This window comes from Littorina saxatilis, linkage group LG8, assembly GCF_037325665.1.
Source record: "Littorina saxatilis isolate snail1 linkage group LG8, US_GU_Lsax_2.0, whole genome shotgun sequence".
NCBI classification, from domain to species: Eukaryota; Metazoa; Mollusca; class Gastropoda; order Littorinimorpha; family Littorinidae; genus Littorina; species Littorina saxatilis.
In genome coordinates, this window is record NC_090252.1 from 50781089 (window position 1) to 50807824 (window position 26736).

At 44.4% G+C, this 26736-nt stretch overlaps 1 protein-coding gene across 1 annotated transcript; it reads right to left on the reverse strand.

The window, feature by feature from the left end:
• Positions 1-18879: 18879 nt before the first annotated feature.
• Positions 18880-20569, reverse strand: LOC138972362 (uncharacterized). The gene is made up of 2 exons (XM_070345034.1): positions 20102-20569; positions 18880-19262 (listed from the first exon to the last, which is right to left on the reverse strand). Exons 1-2 carry the CDS (start codon positions 20218-20220, stop codon positions 19043-19045), a joined length of 339 nt encoding a protein of 112 aa, XP_070201135.1. The 5' UTR covers positions 20221-20569; the 3' UTR covers positions 18880-19042.
• Positions 20570-26736: the final 6167 nt, after the last annotated feature.

Below are 26736 nucleotides of genomic sequence, written 5' to 3' on the forward strand. Positions count from 1 at the left end.
AATCTGGTAAATCATTTTATGAGCTGATGTTGGCAGACTGTTGGAACTTGAATTTACTGTATATGTGTTTATTTTAAATATTTTACATCACTATTGAAATGAAAGAAAAGTTGACTTCCTACCCCGTCGGCCCCCTCTCGGACAAGATCGGTGCCACACAGATGTATAAAAAATGAAAAGAAAAAAAAATGTTACTAACCTGCTTCAGATCAGCATCTACCGACAGTAGATATCCGTCAACAAGCTTCCTGGTTACTGCTGGCAACGGTGTGTCCAGGTTGATGTCCCGGTATGTGCTAGGTTCTGGAACATCCAGAGAGAAGGCCTTTTCTTGTTGATCATCTTTTCGTCCAAAGTTGGCATTCTTCACATAGGCTTCCAGTCTGAAACAAAACACAAATGGTAGCCTTGTGATTGATGATTCTTCTTTTCAGCACAGAGTAACCAAATTCAACACTGAACAGGCTTGATAAGTTGATTGATGCCACTCCCCCACCCCCCCTCCCCCAAAAAATATCAGGACTTCATATATAATTTATTAACACTACCTGTAGAAAGTATGTGTTGAGAGAGTTCTAGTACTACTACACAGTAGGCCTACATACTAGCTAGGTCATCATCATGCCAGGAGTCAATTAAAAAAATTTTTAAAAAATAAAAAAATATTTGGTAGACGTTCCTCTTTTATTATCATTAATGTTTCCCACAACTGAAAAAGAGCCAAACGTTGCAGAAAAGATTAAAAAAAAACTTCTCTTCACCGTACGACACACACACGTGTGCGAGAGCATTGCTTCAACTCACCGATCAACAGGATCGTTTTTCCGGCCATCTTGCTTTGCACCCCTTTTCTTGCATTCTGTTCGAAGGTCAGCCAGCGTCATGTCACCAAATTTCTTCATTTTAGCTCACTGAATGTCGACAAAAGCCCAACAAAACGTTGAAAAGCTTGGGTCACCACGCGAACAAACAATGGTGGATTGCTGCGGAGATTGAAGAGTAAGCCACTTACTACGACAGCGCCGCCTAGCGGCTGCTAAGACTAGGCCTATCGGCAATGTCGCTCATTTCTTTTACACCCCATATTTCGGACGCATACAAAAGAGCAGGCTGAACTTGGAGGTCGAACAAACGCAAAAATACTTTTATATCATTACATTCTATTCTCCATAATGCCCGTAAAATATCCATCACTTTTTTCTTTGCTCGTGCAGCGATTTGCTCCATTGCTGTACATATTGAAAGTTTAGTTGTCAGTGTAAAGCCTAAGTAAGTGTAAGAATTAACCACTTCTAGTAGATCACCGTTTAAATACCATTTCTCACGCGCTGCTAGGTAGCCTCCCTTGCGGAATACCATCACTTTAGTCTTACTAAGGTTGACTGACAGTCCCAGTCTACCGGAGGCCCTAGCAAGCACATTTAACTGGTTCTGCAGGCCAACAACCGTGTGTGAAACAAGGGCTAAATCATCTGCAAATAATAAAGCGAAAATTTCTTCTATTAGGTTAGATAAAGTGATGCCATGTCTTCCGTCTCTTTTTAATTCTTCAGCAACCTCGTTAATAAATAGGGCAAAAATTTTCGGTGACAATAAACAGCCTTGTTTCAGACCGATTGGTGATCCAAAGAACTCTGTATAGTCCTGACCAGCTCTGACGCAGCAGAGAACATTTTCATACATGCTCTTTAAAATTTTAAGCATTTTTCTAGACAATCCTTTCCGGCATAAGCATGCCCATAACTTGTTTCTATTAATAGAATCGAATGCCCGACGGTAATCTATGAAAGCAACAAAAACCTTTTTATTTTGCGCTAAACTTTTCTGGATTTTAGTGTAAAGTGAGAAAATGTGATCAACAGTCGAGTATCCGGCTCTAAAGCCTGCTTGTTCTTCTACAATTTGTTCAGTTTCTTCCATCCACTGCGTCAGCCGCTTGTTCAAAATGTGCATGAATATTTTACTGACAACACTAACAAGAGAAACACCTCTATAATTTCCCGGATCGTCTGTGTTCCCTTTTTTGAAAATAGGCACAATGATGGACTTGGACCAGAATTCCGGGAAATACCCCGTTTCAAGAAGAGCATTGAGGTAGTCATGTAAAAAAGGCATTACATTAATAGTCTTTATTACTTCAGCAGGTATTCCGTCCCAACCACTAGCTTTGTTTTGTTTGAGGTGTCCTATAGCATCCTTAATTTCTTCAGAAACAATAGGTCTGTCTGTTATGTGACAATAGTCTGTCGGCTCTGCATTTATAATTATATCTTCTTGGTCGCTTTGGTTTTCATCATTCGCGTTTAACAGAGTTTCAAAATGTTCCTGCCATTGGTCTAAACTAATGTTAGCTTTAGGTTGGGATTTTCTCAACATTGTGCGTACAGTACTCCAGAATTGGAGACCATCACCAGAAGAATCGACTAAAGCATTAACTTGTCTTTTTTTGAAACACTCCTTTTTTTCCTTCAGTAATTCTTTATATTCTTTCCTATAATGACAATATACTAACCTATTCAAATCCGTTTTCGCTTTTCTATACTCTCTCAAAGCTCCTCTTGCTCCAGTTTTTTTCAACCTACAATCATTATCAAACCAACATGGATCTTTATAAGAATCAAATGGCCTAATGACCCTTGTCATACACTGGGACACGCGAGACAAATAGCAGGTAAACGCTTCAATTGCATTATTCAAATTAACAGAATTAAGTGATGTCCTCGCTTGGTTAAGTAGGGATACAGCCTCGTCAGATTCCGCTGCCTCCATCAGCAAGGTTCTCTTGTCTTCCTGCCAGACGATTTTCGTTGTCTGCTTTTGTCGCGCCTGCCCCGGTGTCTGCACTGGCCCCGGCTTGCTCGATATGTTGAGTTCCACCGGTAAGTGCTGTGACAAGATTTCTTGGCCAACGGTCAGGTGGAGATTCAACTGTAACAATTCATGAGAACACAGAAAATAATCAATTACACTGCTTCCAGTAGGGGAAATGTATGTAAATTTACCCTCTCTATCCCCGTTACAAAAACCATTCAAAATCGCCAAGTCGAAAATTTCACAAAAGGTTAACAAATAACTTCCAAACTGGTTCGGGGTTTTATCCTCGGACTGTCTTTGAGGGCCGGTTTCAATGGTGTTGTTTTCCCAAGGGCGACTATCCGGTTCTACATCTGATAAGTATGGATTCGCATCACCCACCCTACTGTTCAAATCCCCGCATACAATAAAGTGCACATCTTTATATTCCTGCATCATATTTGATACACAAGTATCCACCGTAATAATGTCACAATTAATCTCTGCTTGTTGATACCACTTCGAGTTCTGTGGGTGCACGTATGTAAAGATAATTACCACATCAGATAACGTGTTCAGTAATTTCTTCGAAAATTTGCAGCATACTATGTTAGGCAGCTGAGTATCAATGTGCATAAAATGCACAGACAAATGTTTCTTTATGAGTACAACTACACCACCAGACTTTCGACCAAGTCCTATCTGGTGTGCTGGTGCACAAAAACAGTTATATCCAGTGAAAACATCATTTAGAAAAGAAATAGTGTCCACAAATGTTTCCACTAAACAAATAATGTCAAAATTGCATACGTAACTTATAAACCCTGGTTCCCCGAGGCGAGCACACAGTCCCCCCACGTTCCAGGTTATCATTCGTAGCTCGACTGCTGCTGGTGTTGTCGTCGTGGCGACGTCGTCGATGTTGTGTTCTTGCATACAACAAAGTGTAAGACGATGACACAGCTCGTGTGTTCAAGTGGGATCTTTTATTCCCGGTCTACATGTGATCTCCTCATTTAACAAATGCCGCTATATTCTCGGTTCTTCCGAGATCATACGAGATTGATTAACATGGATCTGGAAGTGGACTAGCATGGACACAACATTCCTCCCAAACTTTATAGAAAACCCAAACTTCTGTATTTAAAATCAAATGCATAAGCCTATCCGAAGGATTATTTAAATCCTTCAACTTGCTGAAATTCCTTTTTTTTTTTAATATCTCAAGACTTTAGCACAACATTTTATGTTCATCATTTGCATAATTAATAATCTCAAAATGTGGTCAACAAAATGTGTATTATCATGATATAATATCAGCAGAGTGTACCTCATTGTCAGTGTTAGTATTTCTTCCATTTTCCTCTCTCCACCATGGGAAGAATATTCTGGGTGGGGAGTTCGAATAAGCTTCACTCTGAACACAATTAATACATATATCTCGTAAACATGTGTGTGTGTGTGTTGATGATCTGTGTGGGGAAACAAAACAATGCAAATCTGCAAATTCAGAGTTCCATGAAATAGAGTTTGTTTTTCACGTTCGTGGGAGTGGCATAACAAACAGCACCAAAATATAACACAATCTCACACATAAAAGAACACGCAAGACTTGCTAACGTTGTCCAGATCAGGTGAGCCTTATGGGCCTTTCTCAGACCTGATCCAGCTTCTAATATTCAAATCAAACAGGTGAACCTTATGGGCCTTGCTCAGACCTGAGTGATATCTACACAGACCTTCTTATCACTTTCTGGAGATAGGCAGGCAGTGTCGCATAATCAGGGCGACTGGGCCTGTGAGCACTTCGATAGTCAATGCCTTATCTCTCATAATCTTTCAAGTATGTTGGAGCATGGCGTTGACGTTGGGGCCGAACAGGCGGAGAGGCATCGGGACGATCAGGTTGAGCAGGGGTCATGGCCGGCTGACTGTGCCTCGGCGACGTGTTGGGTACCCGTGCAGTAGTTGGAATGTGGAACATGGCAGTAGGTCTCCTGGGTGAGTGTGCAGGTGAGACTGGTCGATTGGTCGGACTATTGGGCTGCACCGGCAATTTTCTGGTCTGTGAAGTATAGGGGAATGCCTGAGCTTCAGCCTCGTCGTCTTCTTTCTCTTCATCGTCGTCGTTAACAGGGTGATCGCCCTGGATCGGTTTGAAATGTGACGAATTTCGCACAATGGAGTGATTTCCTCGTTGAGCAGTCAGCATGCTGCCCTTCTTCTTAATGACTACGTAAGGAAGGGGGGAGTATGGTGTGGACAGTTTGTTCAGTTTCTTTTGTTTCACCAGAACATGGTCACCAGGATTGATGTCGCAGAGTTGCGTGTGGCGTTTTCTGTCAGTGAATTCTGTCATCTTCCTTTTGCTCAGGAAATCGTTGTGAATCATCCGCGTGTGTACGGGGATGGGGTCGAGAGGAAGAGAGCAATCTGGCAGTCCAATGTTCATCTTGCGTTTTGTAAGTGCTTCAAAAGGGGAAACACCTGTGGAGCTGTGGGGAGTCCCTCGGTATTGGCGAAGGAATGTGGGAAGTTGTGTCTTCCAGTTTAGGTTGGCTGCCGTAGACGAGCGGATGTTTTGATCCAACGTGCGCATGAACCGTTCGGCCTCGCCATTGGCTTCAGGCCACAGCGGGGTGATCTTGCGATGGTGAAACCCAAACTGTGTCGCGAAATGAGAGAATTCTTGTCCATGAAAAGGGGGCCCATTGTCAGTTTTCACTGTCTTTGGAATTCCCTGTCGTGAGAAGATTGTCTCCAATTTTCGGGTCACAATTTTTGCAGATGTGGACGAGATAATTTCAACTTCTGGGAATCTCGAGTATTCATCAATCACCACCAGTAGATAGTCACCGGAGGGGAATGGACCCGCGAAATCAAGTGCAAGTGCACTCCACGGCTCTGATGGGAGGGGAGTACTGATGATTGGTTCACGAGCTTTGGGTCCGGGGTAGGAGGCTTGACAGGGTATGCATGATTTGACAGTTTCCTCAACCATTTTGTCAATTCTCGGAAACCATACCTTCTCTCGGAGGCATTGTTTTGTTTTGACGATGCCTTGGTGTGCTTGGTGAGCAATGTTGATGACCTTTTGACGAAGAGTTTTCGGGATGACTAGTCGATGACCTCTCAGGATGAGCCCATCATGCATGGAGAGTTCTTCACTAAAACGAGCGAAATCAGACACGTCACCATCTTGCCACTGTCCGGTTTGAATCGCTCGCATCACCTTCTGAAGCTGGTCATCTCGTTGCGTTTCAATTCTGACTTCATGTTTAGTCATCGCCACAGGGACTGCGTTTTCGGCCACGTAGTTGATGTATTCTTCACCTTTGTTTTCACGTTGGGGTGTCGACTGTGGGTGTCGACTGATGTAATCAGCTGGATTGAGGTCATCGCGTCCCGGGGCATAGGTGAGAGACATTTCATATGGCATGAGGCGTAATCTCCACCTCTCGATGCGAGCTGTCGTTGGCTTTTGGCTGTTCACGATCCCGAGAAGTGGTTTGTGATCTGTAACTACGGTGAAAGAGGATCCATACAGGTAGAGGTGAAAATGTTCCACTCCGTACACCACAGCCAGCATCTCTCGATCGGTTTGTGAATAGCGCTGTTCTGTGGGAGTGAGAGCTCGGCTGGCATAGCAGATTATCTTTCCTTCCTGTGTTAGAATCGCACCAAGACCAACTGGACTTGCATCCACAAGGATTTTTGTTGGTTTTCTTTGGTCAAAGTAGCTCATGACTTTGGCGTTGGTGAGGGTTTCTTTCAGACAGTTGAAAGCCTGTTGTTCCTTATCGGACCATTCCCATGGAGCGTCTTTCTTTGTCAGGTTTCTCAGTGGCTCTGTGATCGTTGCGTAGTTTGCGATGAATCGAGCCACGTACTGCGTCATTCCAAGAAGGGATCTCACTTCGCTGACGTTTGTTGGTGGTGGACTGTTGATGATCGTTGACGACCTTGTCTGGACTTGCTGCCACGCCTTTCTTGCCAAAGATGTGACCAAAAAATGTAAGCTCTGAGACTGAGAACACACACTTTTCCCTGTTGAGCTTTGCCCCGTGATTTTGAAGTTGCTGGAGTGTTGCTTGAAGAGCCACGTCGTGTTCTGCTTGTGTCTTCCCATGTATGATGATGTCGTCGCTGAGGTTCTTTGCACCTGGGATGTCAGCTAACAGCTCAGCTATGGCGTTTTGGAAGATTTCTGCGGCAGCGTTTACCCCAAACAGCAGTCTTTTATATCGTCGAAGACCGACATGGGTTGAAAACGTAGTGATGTATCTGCTTTCCGGGTCGAACTCCAATTGATGATAGGCATTGGACATGTCCAACTTGCTGAAGACTGTGGACCCGTTGAGGTCAGCGATAAGGTCATCAAGGGTTGGCATAATGTGTTGAAAATGTGCACCTCCACTGACAGAGATTTTGACTTGGGGTTTGAGATACTGAAAACGACTTCATCGCTTGAGTAGTAGGGATTGTCGTAGTCTTCATCCACTGTGGATTCATCATCAACCTGCGTAGAATGAAAGATTTGTCTTACCTTTTGAGGTGAGGATTCACAGACGCTCGCGAAATGTCCAATCTTAGAGCATAGCCTGCATTCCTTGCCTCTCGCTGGGCAGGAACCTTTGTGAGGATAGCTACCACCACAATAGCGACAGCGAGCACCACCATTTGACGAACGTCGACGTTGAGGGTTGCTGCTGTCCCAAACACCACCACGGCCAGATCCACCACGGCTGAAGTTGTTGCCACGACCGAAGCTGCTGCCACGCTTGGAGTTGCTGCCACGTCTGTAGTCACCACCACGGTTATAACCTGCACCGCTCGCATGGGAGTTGTCGTGTCTTGCTTCAGTGTCACCATGGTGATGGTATGTGTGTCTGGGGTTGGGTTTGACGCTGTTTATTGATGCACCGGCACCTTCAATCTCGGTTGCCCTGGCCTCAGAAAGTTCGTGGGAGCGAGCATCATCAATGACTTGTTGAAGGTTTGAATTTTCTCTCAGAGCCTTTCGTCTTACCTTGGATGATGAACATCCTTGGACCAGTTGTCCTAGTATCTCTCTATCCACATCATGGAAATCACAACGATGTGCGATCGTTTTCAAACGCGTAATGTATGCATCAATTGTTTCTGATGGTTGCTGAATAGTGCCTCGAAACTTGAACGTGTCATATGCAACGTTTTGTTTTGGTGTGAAATAGTCAGTCAGACTCTTTTTCGCAACTTGATAGGTGTTTGGAGTGTTATCAGCGCCTGTGACAGCATCCACGCCTTTTTGATCATCGGAGAAGTTGTCAAAAATTTCATACACTTCGTCACCTGCGTAATGAAGGAGTAGTGCTTTCTTGCGATCATCGGCCGTTACATCCAAACCGCACAACATATTTTCGAGTTTGTCGATCCATTTCTTCCAACGGATCCCTGCACTGCCTTCTTCCCCTTGGACAACAAACGCTGGGAATGATGGAAGAGACATCCTCGTCGCCAGTTGTTGTGTTCTTGCATACAACAAAGTGTAAGACGATGACACAGCTCGTGTGTTCAAGTGGGATCTTTTATTCCCGGTCTACATGTGATCTCCTCATTTAACAAATGCCGCTATATTCTCGGTTCTTCCGAGATCATACGAGATTGATTAACATGGATCTGGAAGTGGACTAGCATGGACACAACAGTCGACATCATTCGGCCGGCCACTTCCCTATCTGCCACCTCTGCTGTGTTGCCCACCGCGAAGAGGGCTAGCCCGTCCTCTGGCCGGTCGTCTGTTTGGCGGCTTCTGGTTGTGTGCGTCAGTCTCCTGTCGTTCCCTGTTCGGTGGTGTGGTTCCTCGCCCGAATCCACGCAGCGAGAACATGCTGCTGTTGACGTCGTTGCCCTGGCCATCTTCTGCATGTTGTTGTCGTGGTTGGTGGTGGTCATGTTGAGAGACGAACAGCCTTGTCATCGGTCGCGTGCTCTGCTGTGTCAGTGGCGAGGTTCTCAGTGGCGAAGCTCTCAGTGGTGTGACAGAGTCAACGCCCCCATGTCACTCAACCGAGCGGCTCGCTGATTGGCTGAGCCCGTCTTGCTGTGTCACGTAGTCTGCCATCGTGTTGTTTGTTTCGCCGTTGTTGCTTCTCGAGGGAGGCTTACCCTCACCTTTCCCTCGTGATTGACCTATTTTCTTGATCTCTCGGGTGTCAGGGTCAGCAACAATAAACACACCATCGGGTGTGTACAACTTGTCAAACACGAGCTTCGCCTTTTGATCTTTTGCCCTATATTCGTTCTTCAGGCCTACCAACACTTTCCTCTTGTTTCTCACTGATTTTGAATAGTCCTCCGATATTCCAATTTTGGTATTCTGTTCTTTCAGCTTGTATGCACTTTTCAGCACCCTGATCTTTATCTTTGAAATTTTGAAAGCGTGCGACAATCTGTCTACCTACTCTATGCGCCCTATCAATCAACACTTCTCTGTCGATCTGAAGAAAGTCCTTAATCACTTTTTGTACCAGCCTTTCACAATCCTCCCATGTCTCGTTTTGTTTTTCTTTGGGGATATTGAAGAACATGAGATTCTGTCGGCGACTTTGATTTTCCATATAGTCTAGTTTTTCGTCCTGTTTATCCATCTTCTCGGTCTGACTGCTAATTTCTTCCCTCAGCCTACTATTTTCTTCTGACAGTTGCTCAACCGTTTCACACAGCTTAACTACCTCACTGTTTGTTTTTTCCATTGTATCTTCAATCTCACGTAGTCTACCCGACAGCTTTTCTTCTATCGACATGAATCGATCTTCCATGGTCTGTCTCATCACTGACTGTTCTCTGATCATTGCGCGGATGTCCGACAAAATGTCTTCGTTACTCACTGTGGTTTTTTTTTGTTTTGGCTGTCGTTGCCGTTTTCCATTGTGGGGGGTGGTCCATGGTTGGACTCAACATCGCCGGCTAACTGCAGAAGCAATGCGATAATGGTTTTGGGGGTAGGCAATTCACAGTTTTGTCGTATGCACCACAGCACAAGGAGAAAGCAGTTCACTGACATTAGCAGTCCGTTAGGAATGTTCAACACCGCTGACTGCCAAGCCTGCCACATCATGACGTCACCGTGTACTGGCACATCGAAGAATGTTTTGTTTTCAGTCAAAATTCCAGTACCACAACAAATATCTTGGCTGCAAGGGGGTACTTTCACTGAGGCTACTATAGTGTTTCCAAGACAAAACCCTACAGCTACCAAGAACCATAGACTGAAGTAGAAAATCAAGACATTACCTGTCCCTAAGCTTACTGTCTCTGACACCTCGGTCGCCATATCTGTCATAAACCGGTTTGCCGAACCACCTCCAAACAGTCCAATCCTCGCACGCCATAAGTCTAGCGATATCATTTTAGTCGTTTTTTGAGAGATGCACTACTTACAGAAGTTCTGGCCAGAAAATGTTTAGTCCGCCGTCACTAAATTCAATGAAATTCTGCAAAACTCTGCCATCGACATTCATTCACGTCATGCTCGGCGCCATGTTGCCACGCCCCCCCCCCCCCCCCCCCCGAGAGAGATAAAGGGGGAGAGAGAGAGAGAGAGAGAGGCTAGTCTTACTATTCTTACCCATCGCAGTTTTCAAAATGGCCAAGCCTCTTCCATTAGACAGCTTGGACAACAGACGATTATTTTTGAGGCTACACATTTTCAGAAGCGCTGGTCAGTTCTGAAAAAAAATCCCATATAAGCTACATACTTTTTTTCTCTCCAAAATCTAATGACACTTAATGACTTATGCCAACTGCAAAGTTACTCTATGAAATAGATCTAGTTCATCAAGGCAGATGATCGGTTGTAGCGGGTTTTTTTTCTTTCTTTTGTCCCCGACACTGCAAGGCAATTTTCCTTGTTTTTATGAGGACAGTAAACATTTTGAGTTGAGTTGAGTCAGGATGCCACATCGCCATTTTTTTAAGCAGAGCTAACCCTAACTAAGTTCAGTGCTTCAGTTTGACGGTGCACCCGCGCCATCTGCGCTTGATTTTTTAGAATGGCGCACGGTATGTCCATGACGTGCGCCCGTGAGGCGCGCGATCATTTTCCAGAATGACACACAGTATGTGTATGACGGGTGTCTGTCCGTGTGACGAGTGCATATCATGTAAACAGCTCCAAAGTTAATCCAATACTGAGAGTGAGACGATAATGGTCTTGGTCACAGTTTAGATTTCTTTGAGTCGCACACAAAAAGTGTATTCAACCTCGACTGATGATGCGTATGGTCACGCTATAAATATAATCTTGAACATTCATCAGCGAACGCAAGACAATCCGTTTGTGAAATCTTGAGCAGCAAAATCTAAATTTGTCACATGTATCAACGAATCCGATTGGCTCTCTGTGAATAGATAACCAATCGAAAAGTTGCTTTCTGTTTATCACTTTATGTTGTTCTGAAAAAGTTTTTTGAATTTGGATAATTGGGGCCTCCTCGCAAGAAGAAATTCATTCAAGCTAAGATTTGTTTGTGTATGTGTGTGTTGTGTTTGTGTGACAAGAGTAACAGTTAACCAAGTGACAATGTACACCACTCTCTTCGTTCTCATCTTTCTTCAGCTGAAAGTAACATGTGACGTGTCAAGGTAAGGTTCGCTAACACATTCTTCGTAAAATATTATAGTTGTCGTGGGTCATTGGCCCCTCATACCAGAAATTGGCCCCTCACTTCTAAAATTGACCCCTCACTTTGAGTTGTCAGGGGTCATTGGCCCCTCATACCTTAAAACAAACTGAAGCACTGAAGTTAGTAACTTGTTCCAAACGCTAAGCAAAAATGAGAACACTACAGTGGCCATCGGCAAAACAAAATCCCTCCAAGTTCTGATGTACGCGCCTCTATCTGTTTACGCGCGGCCTCTAATCCCATTCAATTTCCTGGCTTTCGACCGCAATTTGTCAAATATTCACTGAATAATGCCTAATTGCAACTAGTGAATCGATATCATGGCTTTTTAAATAATTAAAAGTAATCGATGGTCGAAGATATAGATAAAAGAAACAGAATAACTTACACGTTCTTTCGAGACGCGTGGTTCTTTCGAGGTCGCCATTTGCAAAAACGCCGGAAGTGACGATTGGCATTATGGTCACGTGACCCCAAATTCACACGAAAGTGTAAGCGATAAAATCTTGCTGTGAAAGACATACACTCCGAGTGTTACAAGTCTTAAACGGATGGTACAAATTGAGACTTTAAGAGATTTTTCGGATATACACGTTTCTTGGTGAAAGAAATCGTTTGGAGCATTTTCGAAATGAGGACCTCAATTTGGGTCCTCAATTCGATTTGGGTCCCCATTTCGAGGGTGTGCTTACATGCGCAAGTACCTGTTTCGGACCACTCGTAAACACACATGTACACATTGTACACATAATCATAATGTATGTGCAAAATCCATGAAGAAAACAAAAAAAACACACACAAAAAAAACCAAACTTCTGCGCGCATCAAAATTTAGAAAATGTTTAATCTTTGCAGACTGATGAACTTTTTTTGCTGTAGATTTACATAAGTTACTTACATGAGGGCCCCATGTTAGATTGTTGTCAATAGTTACTCCCAAAATTTTGTGTTCACTAACCTCGTTTATCAGCTGACTATCAACAGAAATGCACTTCTTTGGTTCCGACATGACTTGTCGTTTTTGACGCGTAGTAATTAGCATATACATTGTTTTTTCTGGATTGAGAGACATGTGGTTTAAATGCGTCCATTCTACAGCATCATCGACACACTTCTGAAGCGTGTCGACTACCGAAGTAATATCATCACCTGAGGTATGAATAGTAGTATCATCAGCTAGCATATCACACTGTCCAGAGGAATTATGTTTGTTTGTTTGCTTAACGCCCAGCCGACCACGAAGGGCCATATCAGGGCGATGCTGCTTTGACATATAACGTGCGTCACACACAAGACAGAAGTCGCAGCACAGGCTTCATGTCTCACCCAGTCACATTATTCTGACACCGGACCAACCAGTCCTAGCACTAACCCCATAATGCCAGACGCCAGGCGGAGCAGCCACTAGATTGCCAATTTTAAAGTCTGAGGTATGACCCGGCCGGGGTTCGAACCCACGACCTCCCGATCACGGGGCGGACGCCTTACCACTAGGCCAACCGTGCTGGTGAGGAATTATGTGTAATGGTAAGTCATTGATGTAGACAGAAAATAATAAAGGTCTGAGGACCGAGCCTTGTGGGACCCCATATAAAATTGGCATTGCTTCAGAGCTCGAACTGTTAAAGGTAACTTTTTGTGTTCTTCCCGACAAAAAAGAGGCTATAAAAGTCTGTGTGGGCTGTGGCAGTCTATAAATGGAGAGTTTCCGCAAAAGGAGGGCGTGATCGAAGAACTGCTTTTTTGACTGTCGAGTCATATACTGACATTTTGCTTTCTGTGTTTTGTACTCTTCAGATTGGCGGTTGATCCGGCATAGATAATCTCGGTAATGTTGGGCTTCTATAATGTCAGGAGTGATCCACCCTGGCCGATATGAATACTTAATTCTTCTTGACCTTTTAGGTGCAATTGTTTATATAAAACTTCGCGAAATGTAGAATACCATGTTTTTAAAGCGTCATCAGGATTGGTCTTGTTATATATCTCACTAAACGGTGCAGAACGCAGGTCTTCAAGAAAAAGTACTTAATTAAACTTAGCAAATGACCTGTATGTGAGGACAGTATGACCAAGCTTAGGAATTTTGACACCTTTTTTTGACCATGTACAGCAAATAGGGAAATGGTCGCTTATGCCTATGACCGGTACACAGGTTTCTATTACATGTTTTGAGTAACCAAAATAAATCCATCATGGTTACAAACTTGTCAACCCAGTTCGCTGGTTCAGCTGGATTCCGATAGAGAAATCCAATCAAAATAGGAGATGCATGCTTTAACTTCACCTCTGTCCATATGCACTCCACACCAAAATTTTCAAACTGCGAGGTAAGCGCTTGAATGTTATATGTTCATTTATATAAACTAAAAGGCCCGTTTCTTTAGGATTTTTTGGGTCCCTTCGTATAGTTTGAAAACCGTTGATAAAAATTTCTTTATCGTCTATGCAGGATTTAAGCCTAGATTCTGAGAACCCAAAAATATGAAACCCCCTGCCATAAGACTCACTGTTCTGAACAACCTGGGAAACATCAGACATTTTGTTTACAATATGATTGATACTAAGGTGTCCTATGCGGAGGCCTTCAGTCACAGGCCAACGATTGTGGTCATATAACTTAGTCATCACGTTAAAAGTATGCAAAGCAACAACACAAATGAAACAAAATAATTAAGCAAACTCCCGCACTGCGGTTATGAAATTAAAGGCCCCTCCTGTTTTTGGAACCGCAGGAGCTTTCTAGTTTGGTAGATGTTTGGTTCCTCTTTCCTGTCATGCTCTCTTTTTCTTCATGAATTCTTTTCTTTTTTCTGCCTTCTTGCTCATTCACCTGTATTTTTTCCAAAAATCTCTTCTCTTGCCGCTTGTCTCGCGATTCATGTATAGTTTAATCTGTTAGTGTTCTGATGTAAGTCCAGCAGTAGATAGGTTAAGCCTATTTTAACATACTGGAAACTGGTAATCTTCCAGTAGGTATTAATTTAGTTTTACTAAAGCCTGCTGGGACACAAGTAATGGGTTAGTGCATTTGTAAACAGGAATCGCTTGACAAGTGGCCCCCTTCATCCCCCCCTTCCTCGTCCTGATATGGCTCTGCGTAGTCGGCTGGACGTTAAGCAACAAATAAACAAACAAACAAAAATTAAGCAAACAACAAAAACTATTATGAAAGGAAACAAAAATGTTAAAAAGATGAATACTATTTACAGCAGTCCCTCTCATGAACGGACACCCTTGGGCCATAGCAAAACTGTCCGTACATTGCAGGTGTCCGGTCACGGGAGGGGTGACCACACCACCCCCTCCCACATACACTCACACAGAGACACACAAACAACAGGATTGAGTCTATGCTAATCACTTCTTGTGGCTACTAAACAATAAACTCCTAATACTTCTTTAAACGTTCTGTAAAAATGATTTGTGTGAAAAGTGTTGAAAAGAAGAGATAAAATAAATCATCAAGGCAGTGAACACACTCACCATGCACTGACATACGAAAGCAGCCACACAAACACAGCACAGAGGAGCGTGTGCAGATGCTTTGCAAGAATAAGCTTGAAACCCAGTTTGAATAAATAGCAGCAGATAGAGCTGCATGTCATAATCATGTAATTTATTTTCATCTTGTCTGGCTTTATTGACTGCATGCCGATCATGTGGCATGGCAGTGACTTTTCACTCTTCAGTCAGAAATACACTGTACATAACACAGCCCCCACTCTCCCTCACTAATGCCTACCCCAAGCCGTGACAACTGATGCTTGGAAATTGTGTGGAAGAGTACACCTCTCTATTTCTCTCCAATGCTCTTCCTGCTGACATGCAGTGACACCGGACACCCCACAGAGTTTAGCCAGCTACCCCTCCACCCCCCCCCTCCCTCTCTCTCTCACTCCCTCCAGCCATGTACTGTTGGGCTGTGGCCAGAGAGGTCAGCACTCAGAGCAAAACCAGTTGACTGTGTCGTAACTTTTGACACAGCAAGACAACTGAAGGGTTCACAGATTAGGCAACCGACTCACTGGTCAAGGCTGAGGGGAAACAAGAGTATCTTGTCAATGAAAGAGGTTACACACAGACACACGATGCTGAGAACTGTGGCCGGTTTTTCACTCTCTTTCGCTCAGGACCTTCATCGACTGTGGTTTCTGTTGTTTACGTCCAACAGACAAGAATAAAGAGCACAGTGCAGTTTCATGTTGGCATCTTCGCATGTACTCCACTCCTGACCAAAACTACCCCCCCTCCTGATGGGTACAGGTGCACTCAAGTTACCAGTGACTGTCGTCACGCCATTGCGGCTGTGATCTTTGCACCAAGAGCCGGACTGCTCTGTTATCGATTTTGTTGTGGTGAAAATTTGACGATGGTCTGTCCGTACATTGGAGGTATGACCTGCTGTTGGGACCGAAAATGAGTGTCCGTGTCCACGTTTTGCAGGTGTCCGTTTAAGGGGGGGCAAATATAGAAGGAAAACACTCCGTGCCGAGCAAATGTGTCCGTACATGTCAGGTGTCCGCTCACGCCGGGGGCCGTACATTGCAGGGACTGCTGTAGTATCAAACAGTGTTCAATTCAACTTCCAGGGAACAATGTAAGAACACACAAAACGCTGGAAATAAAATTGTTGAACAAAGCGATTGGAAATGAAACATTAATTAACCAAGAAACAATGCGGTTGACACACAACGATGCTATGATGAATATCAACTCGAATTCCGTAGATACAAAAGTTACACAGTGGGAAAATTACAACAATTGAGAAAGAAGTCGCACTATGAGCTTTAGGGCAGCAGCTGGATTGTCAGTGAAAGAGGGGACAGTCACGTGCTCAACAGTTTGCAGAGCGGGGTGGGCGCTGTGCGCGAGGCGGGGTGGAGGGGGCGGGGCCTCACTACCACTGGTCATGGACACGTTTGTTTTGACAGGCCTTTCATCGGGAGCATCGCACTGATTGGTTAAATTATGTAGGTGTGAATGCGTACCGTGTGATGCCATGTCCGAATAAGAGCGAGACGAGGTGTTTGACTGATTGGCCGAAGCTTTGACCGGGTGTCCGCGAGATTTCGCGTCGAATGACTGTGCGGTTTGTGTGTTGTCCCCCGGCCTGGGTTTGTTTTGTTGACCTGAAAATCTAAAATTCCAGGCCAAACTAATTGTGCCGCAAAGGCTTGGATGCTTGTGGTCGCGGTAGAGCGCCTGTCGCGGTGAACCATTCTGTGTGTGAAAGGTCTGAGAGTTGTTAATGAACAACACCCCAGTCCTCTCACACACTGAACGGAGAGAATGGTTTGAATGTAAAATTTTGCTGTCAAACGCGCGGGTGCCCATGCACGAAGGGAGAATACTGGACGCTCGGAGTGATGCCTGAGGAAAGGCCCGACAAAACAACCCGACCAGTGTAAACCACGTGTCTTCAGACACAGAGCCTCTCTGGACTGAAGTCACTCCCACATGAATGATTGCAAGATTTACTTTGGGGTTTGGTTTTTGAACCTGCAGCCAATTGATTAAGTCCTAACAGGTCATCCCAGGGACACAGATTTTGTGCATCGTTTCCCCGGGGGACGTCATCTTCCTAATGTCCATTTGTTTAAGGACACTGTCCCCGATCAGGAGCATGGACACCTTGCTGTCCACCGATTGTTTATTTAGGTGGTCGGCGGGGGTCTTAGCAGTGTCACTACTGTCTTTGCGCTTGGCTGACTGGGGGGACGTGGCGGTTTTCTTCTGATGTTTTGGAGTGGGTGACAAGTTGGTCGCCTTGTGCCGAGCCGACATGTCATGTTGGGTAGGGGGGGTGCACTTGGAAGAGGAGGGGTGAGAGCCGGGAGAGGTGTATTCAGACCCAGGTGCTGGATCCGAAGGGGATCGACTTAACACAGTTGATAACTTCCACTGGATTGGCAGAGGGGGGCGGGGACATCTCCGGTCGTTGTGTTGACTGTCTTGGAAGTTGTGTCGGACACATCTCCCGTCGTTGTGTTGACTGTCTCAGAAGTTGTGTCGGACACATCTCCCGTCGTTGTGTTGGCCGTCTCAGCGGTTGTGTTGGACACATCTCCCGCCGTTGTGTTGACTGTCTTGGAGGGTGTGGCCGCACTGCTGTCTGCTGCAGAGGGTGCAACGCCCAACTCTCCACGGCGTGGCACCAGCCTAGGAGAGTGCAAGTGGGTGAGGGAGACCTCGTACTGCTCACCGCCTGTCAAAATGACAAACCTCTCAGCTGTCTGTCGTACCGGTGTTGTTGGTGTTTCAGGCACACTTTTGCCCTTGGCATCAGGTGGAGACAGCGGTAGCTTCTCACATTCGGTGATGGGTGTGTCAGTGTCGGCCTGCCGTACGTCCAGACTGTGAACCAGGGCACACACAGTTTCAAACTCCGCAGCAGCCCACGCACTGGTTTGTAGTCCCTGCACTAACGGGACCACCACCTCCCTCTCCGTCCCAGCTGGTGACCTGAGCTCGAACTACAGGGCCGAGCTCCACGCCCTCATCACTGCAGCAGAGCACGCAGCAGGGGAAGACCGCAGTCGGCAAAACATCGTCCTCCTCACTGACTCCCTGTCCGCCCTCCAGTCCCTTCTGTCTGGCCCCACTGACCTCCCCACCAGGCAACTCGACAACTGCCTCAGCACCCTGTCTCAACACAACAAGGTGGTGCTCCAGTGGATACCGGCTCATGTCGGCATTGCCGGCAATGAAGAAGCGGACAGGCTGGCAAAAGGAGGTGCGAGACTTCCCCAACCACACTCCAGTTAGTTTGTGTTTTTCTAAAGACTTGGACTGTTGTCTGTCTGATGGTGGGGTCTTTGTCATGAGAGACATCAATCAATCTTCCCTTTTCTCTGTCATAGTCATGCCACGTGACAGACACATCGTGGAACTGGTTCTGGGCATAAATAAAGTATCTCTGTCTGAGAACAAATCTCCAAAGCTTTATTCTATCAGTAGTAGTGGCCCCGTCGCGATATAACCTTGAATGGTTGAAAACGACGTTAAACACCAAATAAAGAAAGAAAGAAAGTAGTAGTGGCAAAGGTCTTCTGGTTTAGGGTCCATGGTGTCCGTTATACATTCTTTAGTCTTCATTTGTGTTTTGTTGTTGTCAGTTTTTTTCTGTTTAGAGGCAAGAGCCATTGTTCTGGTGACAACTGACATTTTCTTTAAACACAAATATCAACTTAGAGAGAGAGAGACAGAAAACATGCATTATTATGAGATAATTTTCTCACAAAAAACTAAATATTTGTCTTATTATTTGTATTTCTAAAGAATTGCATCATATAGTCAGGCACCCTAATTAACTTCCCTTCTCTACCGCCAGGAGGTGTTGTTCTTCTCCTTTTTCTGGTAATAGTTGTCCTTTTCTGGTAATAGTTCGTCAACAAGATCTGATGGTCTGTACTCGACACGAGGGAGGAGGGTGACGCCTTCTCTTTCTGTACTGCCTAGCATAGCTCGTTTGGCGATTGTATGTCGTTACTTAGTGTATAAGCTCACATCAGGTATGGTAAGTCTCTGCCATGGACTTATTATCACCACCACTATGACACCACTACAATTGACTGTTTAACCTACCTGCTGTAGACGGCTGTGGGCGAGTCAGGAATTGAAGAGAACTGTTTCGTGGCGTCTCCACTCCTGGTCCGGTCTGGTCCGTGGTCCTGTGTCACTGGAGGACTTGTGTCTGTATCCATGGAAACCTTCTTCCATTTCTTCCCAGGTGATTCAGAACTTCCATCGTCTTGTACTTGTTGATTCCTTTTGTCGCCAGAATCGTGGTACTGGTAGTCACTGCAAATATAAACAACAAAGGAAATAAATAAATAACTTGACAAATATTTTAAAAACAGGATTGGAAAACACGAAACGAAACGTAAAGGACCTACCCCAGCATAAAGATTAATACAAAACACACCCATAGGTAGGAGGTGACAACCATGTGAAGTCAACCAATTAGCAATGGAAAACAAGTTCGTGAAAAATTCAACTGTAAGTGTCATGCCTCATTTCGCAAAAGACCGGCACGGTTGGCCTAGTGGTAAGGCGTCCGCCCCGTGAACGGGAGGTCGTGGGTTGGAACCCCGGCCGGGTCATACCTAAGACTTTAAAATTGGCAATCTAGTGGCTGCTCCGCCTGGCGTCTGGCATTATGGGGTTAGTGCTAAGACTGGTTGGTCCGGTGTCAGAATAATGTGACTGGGTGAGACATGAAGCTTGTGCTGCGACTTCTGTCTTGTGTGTGGCGCACGTTATATGTCAAAGCAGCACCGCCCTGATATGGCCCTTCGTGGTCGGCTGGGCGTTAAGCAAACAAAAAAACAAACAAATTTCGCAATGCATCACATTGTAAATACAGTAAAACCTGTGAACAACAAACCTCTGAACAAAAGAAAACCTCTCAATAGTGTATTCTGATGTTGGCACAAATTGGTTATTCTATGATACTTGTTCCCTCTTAACAAAGGACACCTGTGAATAGTGAACTAATTTCTCTGGTCCCAAGGGTGTTCACTATTCACAGGTTTTACTGTATAACGAAAAAAAAAACTGTTACTTTCTCATACATGTCACACCATCATAATTATCATCACCTCCACCATGACACCACTACAATTGACTGTTTAACCTACCTGCTGTAGACGGCTGTGGGCGAGTCAGGAATTGAAGAGAACTGCTCCGTGGCGTCTCCACTCCTGGTCTGGTCTGGTCCGTGGTCCTGTGTCCCTGGAGGACTTGTGTCTGTATCCATGGAAACCTTCTTTCGCTTCTTCCCAGGTGATTCAGAACTTCCATCGTCTTGTACTCGTTGATTCCTTTTGTCGCCAGAATCATGGTACTGGTAGTCACTGCAAATATAAACAACAAAGGAAATAAATAAATAACTTGACAAATATTTTAAAAACAGGATTGGAAAACACGAAACGAAACGCAAAGGACCTACCCCAGCATAAAGACTAATACAAAACACACCCACAGGTAGGAGGTGACGGCCATGTGAAGTCAACTAATTAGCAATGGAAAACATCAAGTTCGTGAAATATTCAACTGTAAGTGTCATGCCTCATTTCGCAAAAGCATGCGTCACATTGTAAAGATAACTAAAAAAACTGTTCCTCTCTCTCTCTCTCATAATTTTAAAACAACCTAGTTTATTTGACATAGGGTTTTGCTTTGACTTTTTTGTTGCCTTCGGGTGACGTTACGGATTTTATGTATTAGAAGTGTTTTAATCTAAAAATGTGCAATGATTAACTTGTGGGGTCCTGATTTGGCCTATTATGGTCCGCTGGACCCGAAAAGCAACAGCTAACTAACTAACTCTCTCTCTCTCTCATACATGTCACACCATCATAATTATCATCACCTCCACCATGACAACTAAGGGGTATGTCTGTGTGTTAATATTCAACTGTAAGTGTCATGCCTCATTTCTCAAAAGCATGCGTCACATTGTAAAGAGTCAGGAATTGAAGAGAACTGCTCCGTGGCGTCTCCACTCCTGATCTGATCTGGTCCGTGGTCTTGTGTCCCTGGAGGACTTGTGTCTGTATCCATGGAAACCTTCTTCCGCTTCTTCCCAGGTGATTCAGAACTTCCATCGTCTTGTACTTGTTGATTCCTTTTGTCGCCAGAATCGTGGTACTGTCCACTGCAATATAAATAAATTGCATGTTTATTTGTAACGAGAATTTTCATTGGTCAATAAGATGAAAGCATTTTTGATGTTCACAGGAAGCGCAGCCATTCCGTCGACATCCAATAAAAGGGAAGGACACAACCGCCATTCTGTGAATATCAAATTAAACTGGAAGGTTCAAGGCGGCCATTCCGTGAATATCAACCTTAATTTTGCCTCTATTCAAACTTTATAACGAATCTATTTAACATCAGCAACACGAAAAAGAAATAGTTGAAAAAAATGGAAAATTTTTTGCTGACCCAATTTCCTCACAGTACCCTTTGTCCTAAAAGCCGCCCTAAAGGAAATATAGTTGGAAAAAAAAGGAGAATTTTTTGCTTCCCCATTTTTCTTTGATTCCCCATTTGTTACTGAGTGTGTACAGATTTTCCCCCCATTTCTATATAGGACACCTCCCCGACTATTTTACTGCGCAGGTCTTTGGCTTAGAGTTGATCACGCTAACCCAGATATGGGCTACCCGGCCTGAACGAGCTCATTAGCTGTAAAGCCACATATAGGCTAACCATCTGTGAAAGAATCCTAGTGACCCCTATATAGCCCCTTTAAATCAAACAACGCAACACCGTGGTTTGCTAACAGTAAATAAGCACAAGTGAGGTACGGTAAAGTCTCTGCCATAGAAAACATAATGTACCTGCTGGAGAAAGCTGTGGGTGAGTTAGGACGGCTCGACACTGAAGAGACCAACTCAGTGGCGTTGCTACAGGTCTGGTCTGGTCGACTGCCTTGATCCTGTGTCGCCCTACATGAGCGTGCTCTGCTGGCTTTCTATATTTAATTTAGTTGTCTTACCAGCTGTCGTCGATAAGGGACCTCTAAACTCACAACAACAACAAAAAAAGTCTTATCAGTGATTTAGTCTGCATCTTCAAAACGAACAGTTTAATTTCGTCCACAAATTAAATTTTTCTTGTAAGATCATAAACCTCGTTTTTTGTTTCATTTGTTTTGTTGCTTTAGTGTTTATTGCTGTTTTAAATTTTTGTTAGTTTTTTCCCCCCTTCTTTGATGTTGTTGGTTGTCGGGGATTATAGGCCTATACTGTATTTTTTTTCGAAGAAAACCTTGTCGAAGAAGAACTCGTCAAGACCCGGATGTTGAACGCACGTTTTTTTTATAAACGCAAATATCTTTTGACACCCCCCGCGGGTTAGGGGGAGTCCCATATTGGTTGGGACTAGAAAGAATTTACCCGCTGCTACCCAGCATGTCGTAAGAGGCGACTAACGGTTCTGTTTCTTCTCTTCTTTTGTCTTGTTTCTGCCTTACCAGTCCTTTCACCTATATTTCCTTCCAAGAAAACTCTCCCTACTATTCCCTGCAGTTTTCCAATTCTTTTCTTGTTGTCTTATTTCTACCTGACTGGATCCATCACCTTTATTTCACTTACCAAAAGTCTTCTTTTCCACATCCTTATTTCTCTGCACCCCGCATGTCGTATGAGGCGACTAACGGATTCTGTTTCTCCTTTTACCCTTGTTAAGTGGTTCTTGTATAGAATATAGTCAATGTTTGTAAAGATTTTAGTCAAGCAGTATGTAAGAAATGTTAAGTCCTTTGTACTGGAAACTTGCATTCTCCCAGTAAGGTCATATATTGTACTACGTTGCAAGCCCCTGGAGCAATTTTTTGATTAGTGCTTTTGTGAACAAGAAACACTTAACAAGTGGCTCTATCCCATCTCCCCTCCCCCCCCTTTCCCCTATCCCATCTCCCCCCTTTCCCTCGTCGCGATATAACCTTCGTGGTTGAAAACGACGTTAAACGCCGAATAAAGAAAGAAAGAATATCTTTTGACTCGAATCGATTGAGTTTATACGGAAAGATTTAGAGATTTATAGTCTGTCCGAAAGCTCCAGGGGTAGTCTGGTGATGGGTGTATTCTCAAATCGTGACACCAGCACCAAAACGAAAGGGTCGGTCACGTTACCCTGAACAGATATTTTTTGTTTGTTTGTGCCAAGGCCAGTTGAGTTGGTACAAGGATTAGGTCTTGAATTGGCAATTCTTTACTTTACCTACCCCCATCACACCGGACGGCGTTTGCAATGTTGAAATTCAGCCAAAAGGCTGTGGTTGTGCAGGACTCTAAAAGACATGATGTTTGCATTACATTTTTCAAAAATATGGTTATAGCTGATAGGAGACCCGCACGAGCACAATCGTTTAAAGATTTTAAACTTTGTGGCTCTAGTGCGGAATCTCCTAAATATTTGGGTTAGTGCTGAGGGGAACGTGGGTGTCTCGAGTTTAATGTTATGGTTTGGTAGTAAGGCCTTCCCTGCTGCATAAAGCTTGGAGTAGACCTCCGAGAGGGAAAAGCCTACGTCTGTGGTCACATCAGGTGACCCTGTCGCCAATTTGGCGGCAGCGTCAGCCATTTCGTTCCCCGTGAGCCCTACGTGGGACGGAACCCACTGTATGTCCACGGGGGTGCCAGCAGAGATAAGTTGGTGGCAGATTAATTTTATGTCATATAACTCGTCGCGATATAACCTTCGTGGTTGAAAACGACGTTAAACACCAAATAAAGAAAGAAAGAAAGATGTCATATAACAACTCCATACGGTTACTAGAACCGTACAGAAGCGCTTGTACTGAGGACAGAGAGTCAGTGCATAACAGGATACAGTGGGGGTTAACTGGAATATCATTAATGTATGTGAGGGCCATAAGAATGGCAAACAGTTCAGCTGTAAAAATAGACACTCCGTCGTTCAGGCGGTAGTGCTTAGTGACTTTTAGTTCCGGGATGACAAAGGCGCAGCCTACCCTCCCATTATCTAGCTTAGAGCCGTCTGTAAAAATCTTTCAGTGCTGGGAAAATTTAGTATGGAGAAGGTCGTTGGCCAACATGGCCAGAAAATGAGGGTTATCCTGCTTTGTGGCCTCCGTCCCCAGGTCGCAATGAAAAACAGGCGTTTCAAGCAACCAGGGGGGATAAGGAGGAACGGGTATTTTATCAGGTATGGCTTTATTGGTTATACTGTGGTTTAAGATGGGTTTAATATAATTTATCAGTGGCTGGCACCTTGTCATCACACGGAGACCCCGTTTGTTCGTGACTGACATATTTTCGTACTGTGGGAATTTTTCTAGCACATCGTTTACCGTGTTGTCCACACGTCCCGCACGCACATAGTAACGCGCAGCGTAGAGGCAGCGTTTGTCATCAAGACTCATCCAGCCAGCCTCCTGGTACACAGCAGTCCTGCTGGCCCAGGGGGGGAGCCCCAGCGCTATGCAAAGCGCCTTGCACTCCACCCCACGGAGGCAGCCTAGGGCCTCTGCGCTGGCGGAAAAGAAAGCCTCCTGACCGTACGTCAAGCGTGATCTGATCAGCGCATTGACGATGGTCAGGAAAACATTTTGGCCTCGGGCCCAGAGTTCACTGTTTAGCATTTTTAATATACCTAACGCACGTTGGGCTTTTTGGACGAGATTCTCAATATGGACAGACCATGAAAGATTTTTTTCAACCGTAACACCTAGGAATTTTACGGTGTTACTTGGTTTGATGATTTTATTGTTTACAGTTATATAAAGCATTTTTTTATGGAGAAGTTGTTGTCGACTAGCGACGAAAAAAACAGGGGCTAGGGCAAAACCATTTTAAAGGTTTTAATGAAGTTGTATATGTGGCCTGACAGGCCAATATTTTTAAGTTTATGGAGTAGCCTGTTGTGCCAGACACTGTCGTAGGCACCCTTTACATCAAAGAAGGTACCTAGCAGTGAATTGTTTTTATAGGCTAGAGTTTTCCTTATGCGTTCAACAAAGTTGACAACATGGTCCGTGCAGGACCGGCCCTTTCTAAAGCCGGCCTGGCATTTAGGTATTATGTTATTTCGCTGAAGGTAAAACTCGAGCCTCCTGTGGACAAGTCGCTCATAGAGCTTACCCAGGTGGGGCGTTAGGGAGATGGACCTATAGCTGGTGGGGAGATCGCCCGGTTTACCGTTTTTTGGGATGCCCACCACCTGGGCCTCCTTCCACGCACAGGGTATCTGGTTACTTAACCAACAGAAGTTAAAAAACGTATGGAGGGTTTTTAGAAAACAATCCGGGAAGTGTTCAATCATCTGGTAGCAGATCGGGTTGGCACCAGCCGCCTTCTTGACTGACTTTAGCTGTCTAATGACTGTAGCTAGCTCTGTAAAACGGAGTTCGCTATTGACAGGCAAGTCGTCGTCACAGGCGGGGTGCACGAAGCCCTCTTCCTGGTTAAGACGATATTTTAAGCAGTCTGAGTTAAGAAAACGACTTTACCTGAGCCTGTTGGTTGGAGCTTTGAACGCTGGTGTGCTAAAGCCAGTTCCACTAGCCTTTGCCCCCTGCTAAAGAGGGGGAATTTGGGTGAGGGTCTGTACATCATGTATCCTGAAAGATAAACAAAACACAATAAACTACTAATGGTCACCCGACACTCTCTAGCTTTTTCCCGCCGACCCTAGACTTCTTTTTTTGCATTAAAAAAAAATTACAATAATAAAAAAATAAGTGAAGATAAAATATTTTTAAAAAAATGACCAAAAAAAAAACGTACAACTTTTTTTTTTTTTTTGGGGGGGGGGGCCCAAGGGAAACAAATTTATGTATTAGGCATAAGGAATTGATAGGCGAGAAATCTTCGATTATGGTTTTAGGGGTTCGGCCTCAGGGCGAGAGTAATACCAGAGATTCAGCTATCAGATTCAGCTATCAATCGAAGCAATACACTTAAAACCAAAGCAAATAACCAAATGAGAAAACCTAACGTTTGATTTGACTTCATGGTGACTCTTCTGATTATTTTTTTGGCGTTGGAATGGATCTCAACTCGTTCCCAGCTACGACAACTTTTCCAGAGTTATGCACCGGAGGCATGCCTTCGACAATCGATGTCAGTTTCAGATTGAGTTTTCGAACTACCAGGTGACTGGGTTGTGTTTTGATTGCTCTCTCTCTCTCTCTCTCTCTCTCTCTCTCTCTCTCTCTCTCTCTCTCTCTCTCTCTCTCTCTCTCTCTCTCTCTCTCTCTCTCTCTCTCTCTCTCTCTCTCTCTCTCTCTCTCTCTCACGGTTCTGTGTAGATGGCTGTCTGTGTAAAAATTAGGGAGTATCGTCCCTTGATCCCACTCGCGATACTCGTTGAACATGCCTTGGCCTTTGACCATGCAGTCGCTTTAGCCAGCGAAATATCTCCGACTCCGCTCTATCCAGGATTCCATGCAGAATGTGCGTATCGTATGAAGTATTCTTTATTTTCTCAATATTGACACATGTAGGCCTGTACCTATACGTGATATTGACTTTGACACCATAAAATATTTCAGTCGTATGTGAAAAAAAGTAGTCCATCTGTAAACTCTGAATATGCAGATGACCTCTATAAATTATTCAATTGTACTCTGAAATCAAAGACAATGACCAATGACAGTTGAGATCGAGACTCGGTTGTGATGGATAATTCATATGGTTGCGATGGATAATTCAGAATAATCACCTCCTCAGCTAACAGAGACAAAGAGGCAGGTCATGGGATAAATTGTACTACGTTGCAAGCCCCTGGAGCAATTTTTTGA

Bases quoted from the DNA above. Each gene is read 5' to 3' on its own strand.
- LOC138972362 (XM_070345034.1), bottom strand. From the start codon at position 20,220: ATGGATACAGACACAAGTCCTCCAGGGACACAGGACCACGGACCAGAC. The intron at 19,263-20,101 runs GTAGGTTAAACA...TTATATTTGCAG, and splicing joins CCCACAGCCGTCTACAGCAG to TGACTACCAGTACCACGATT.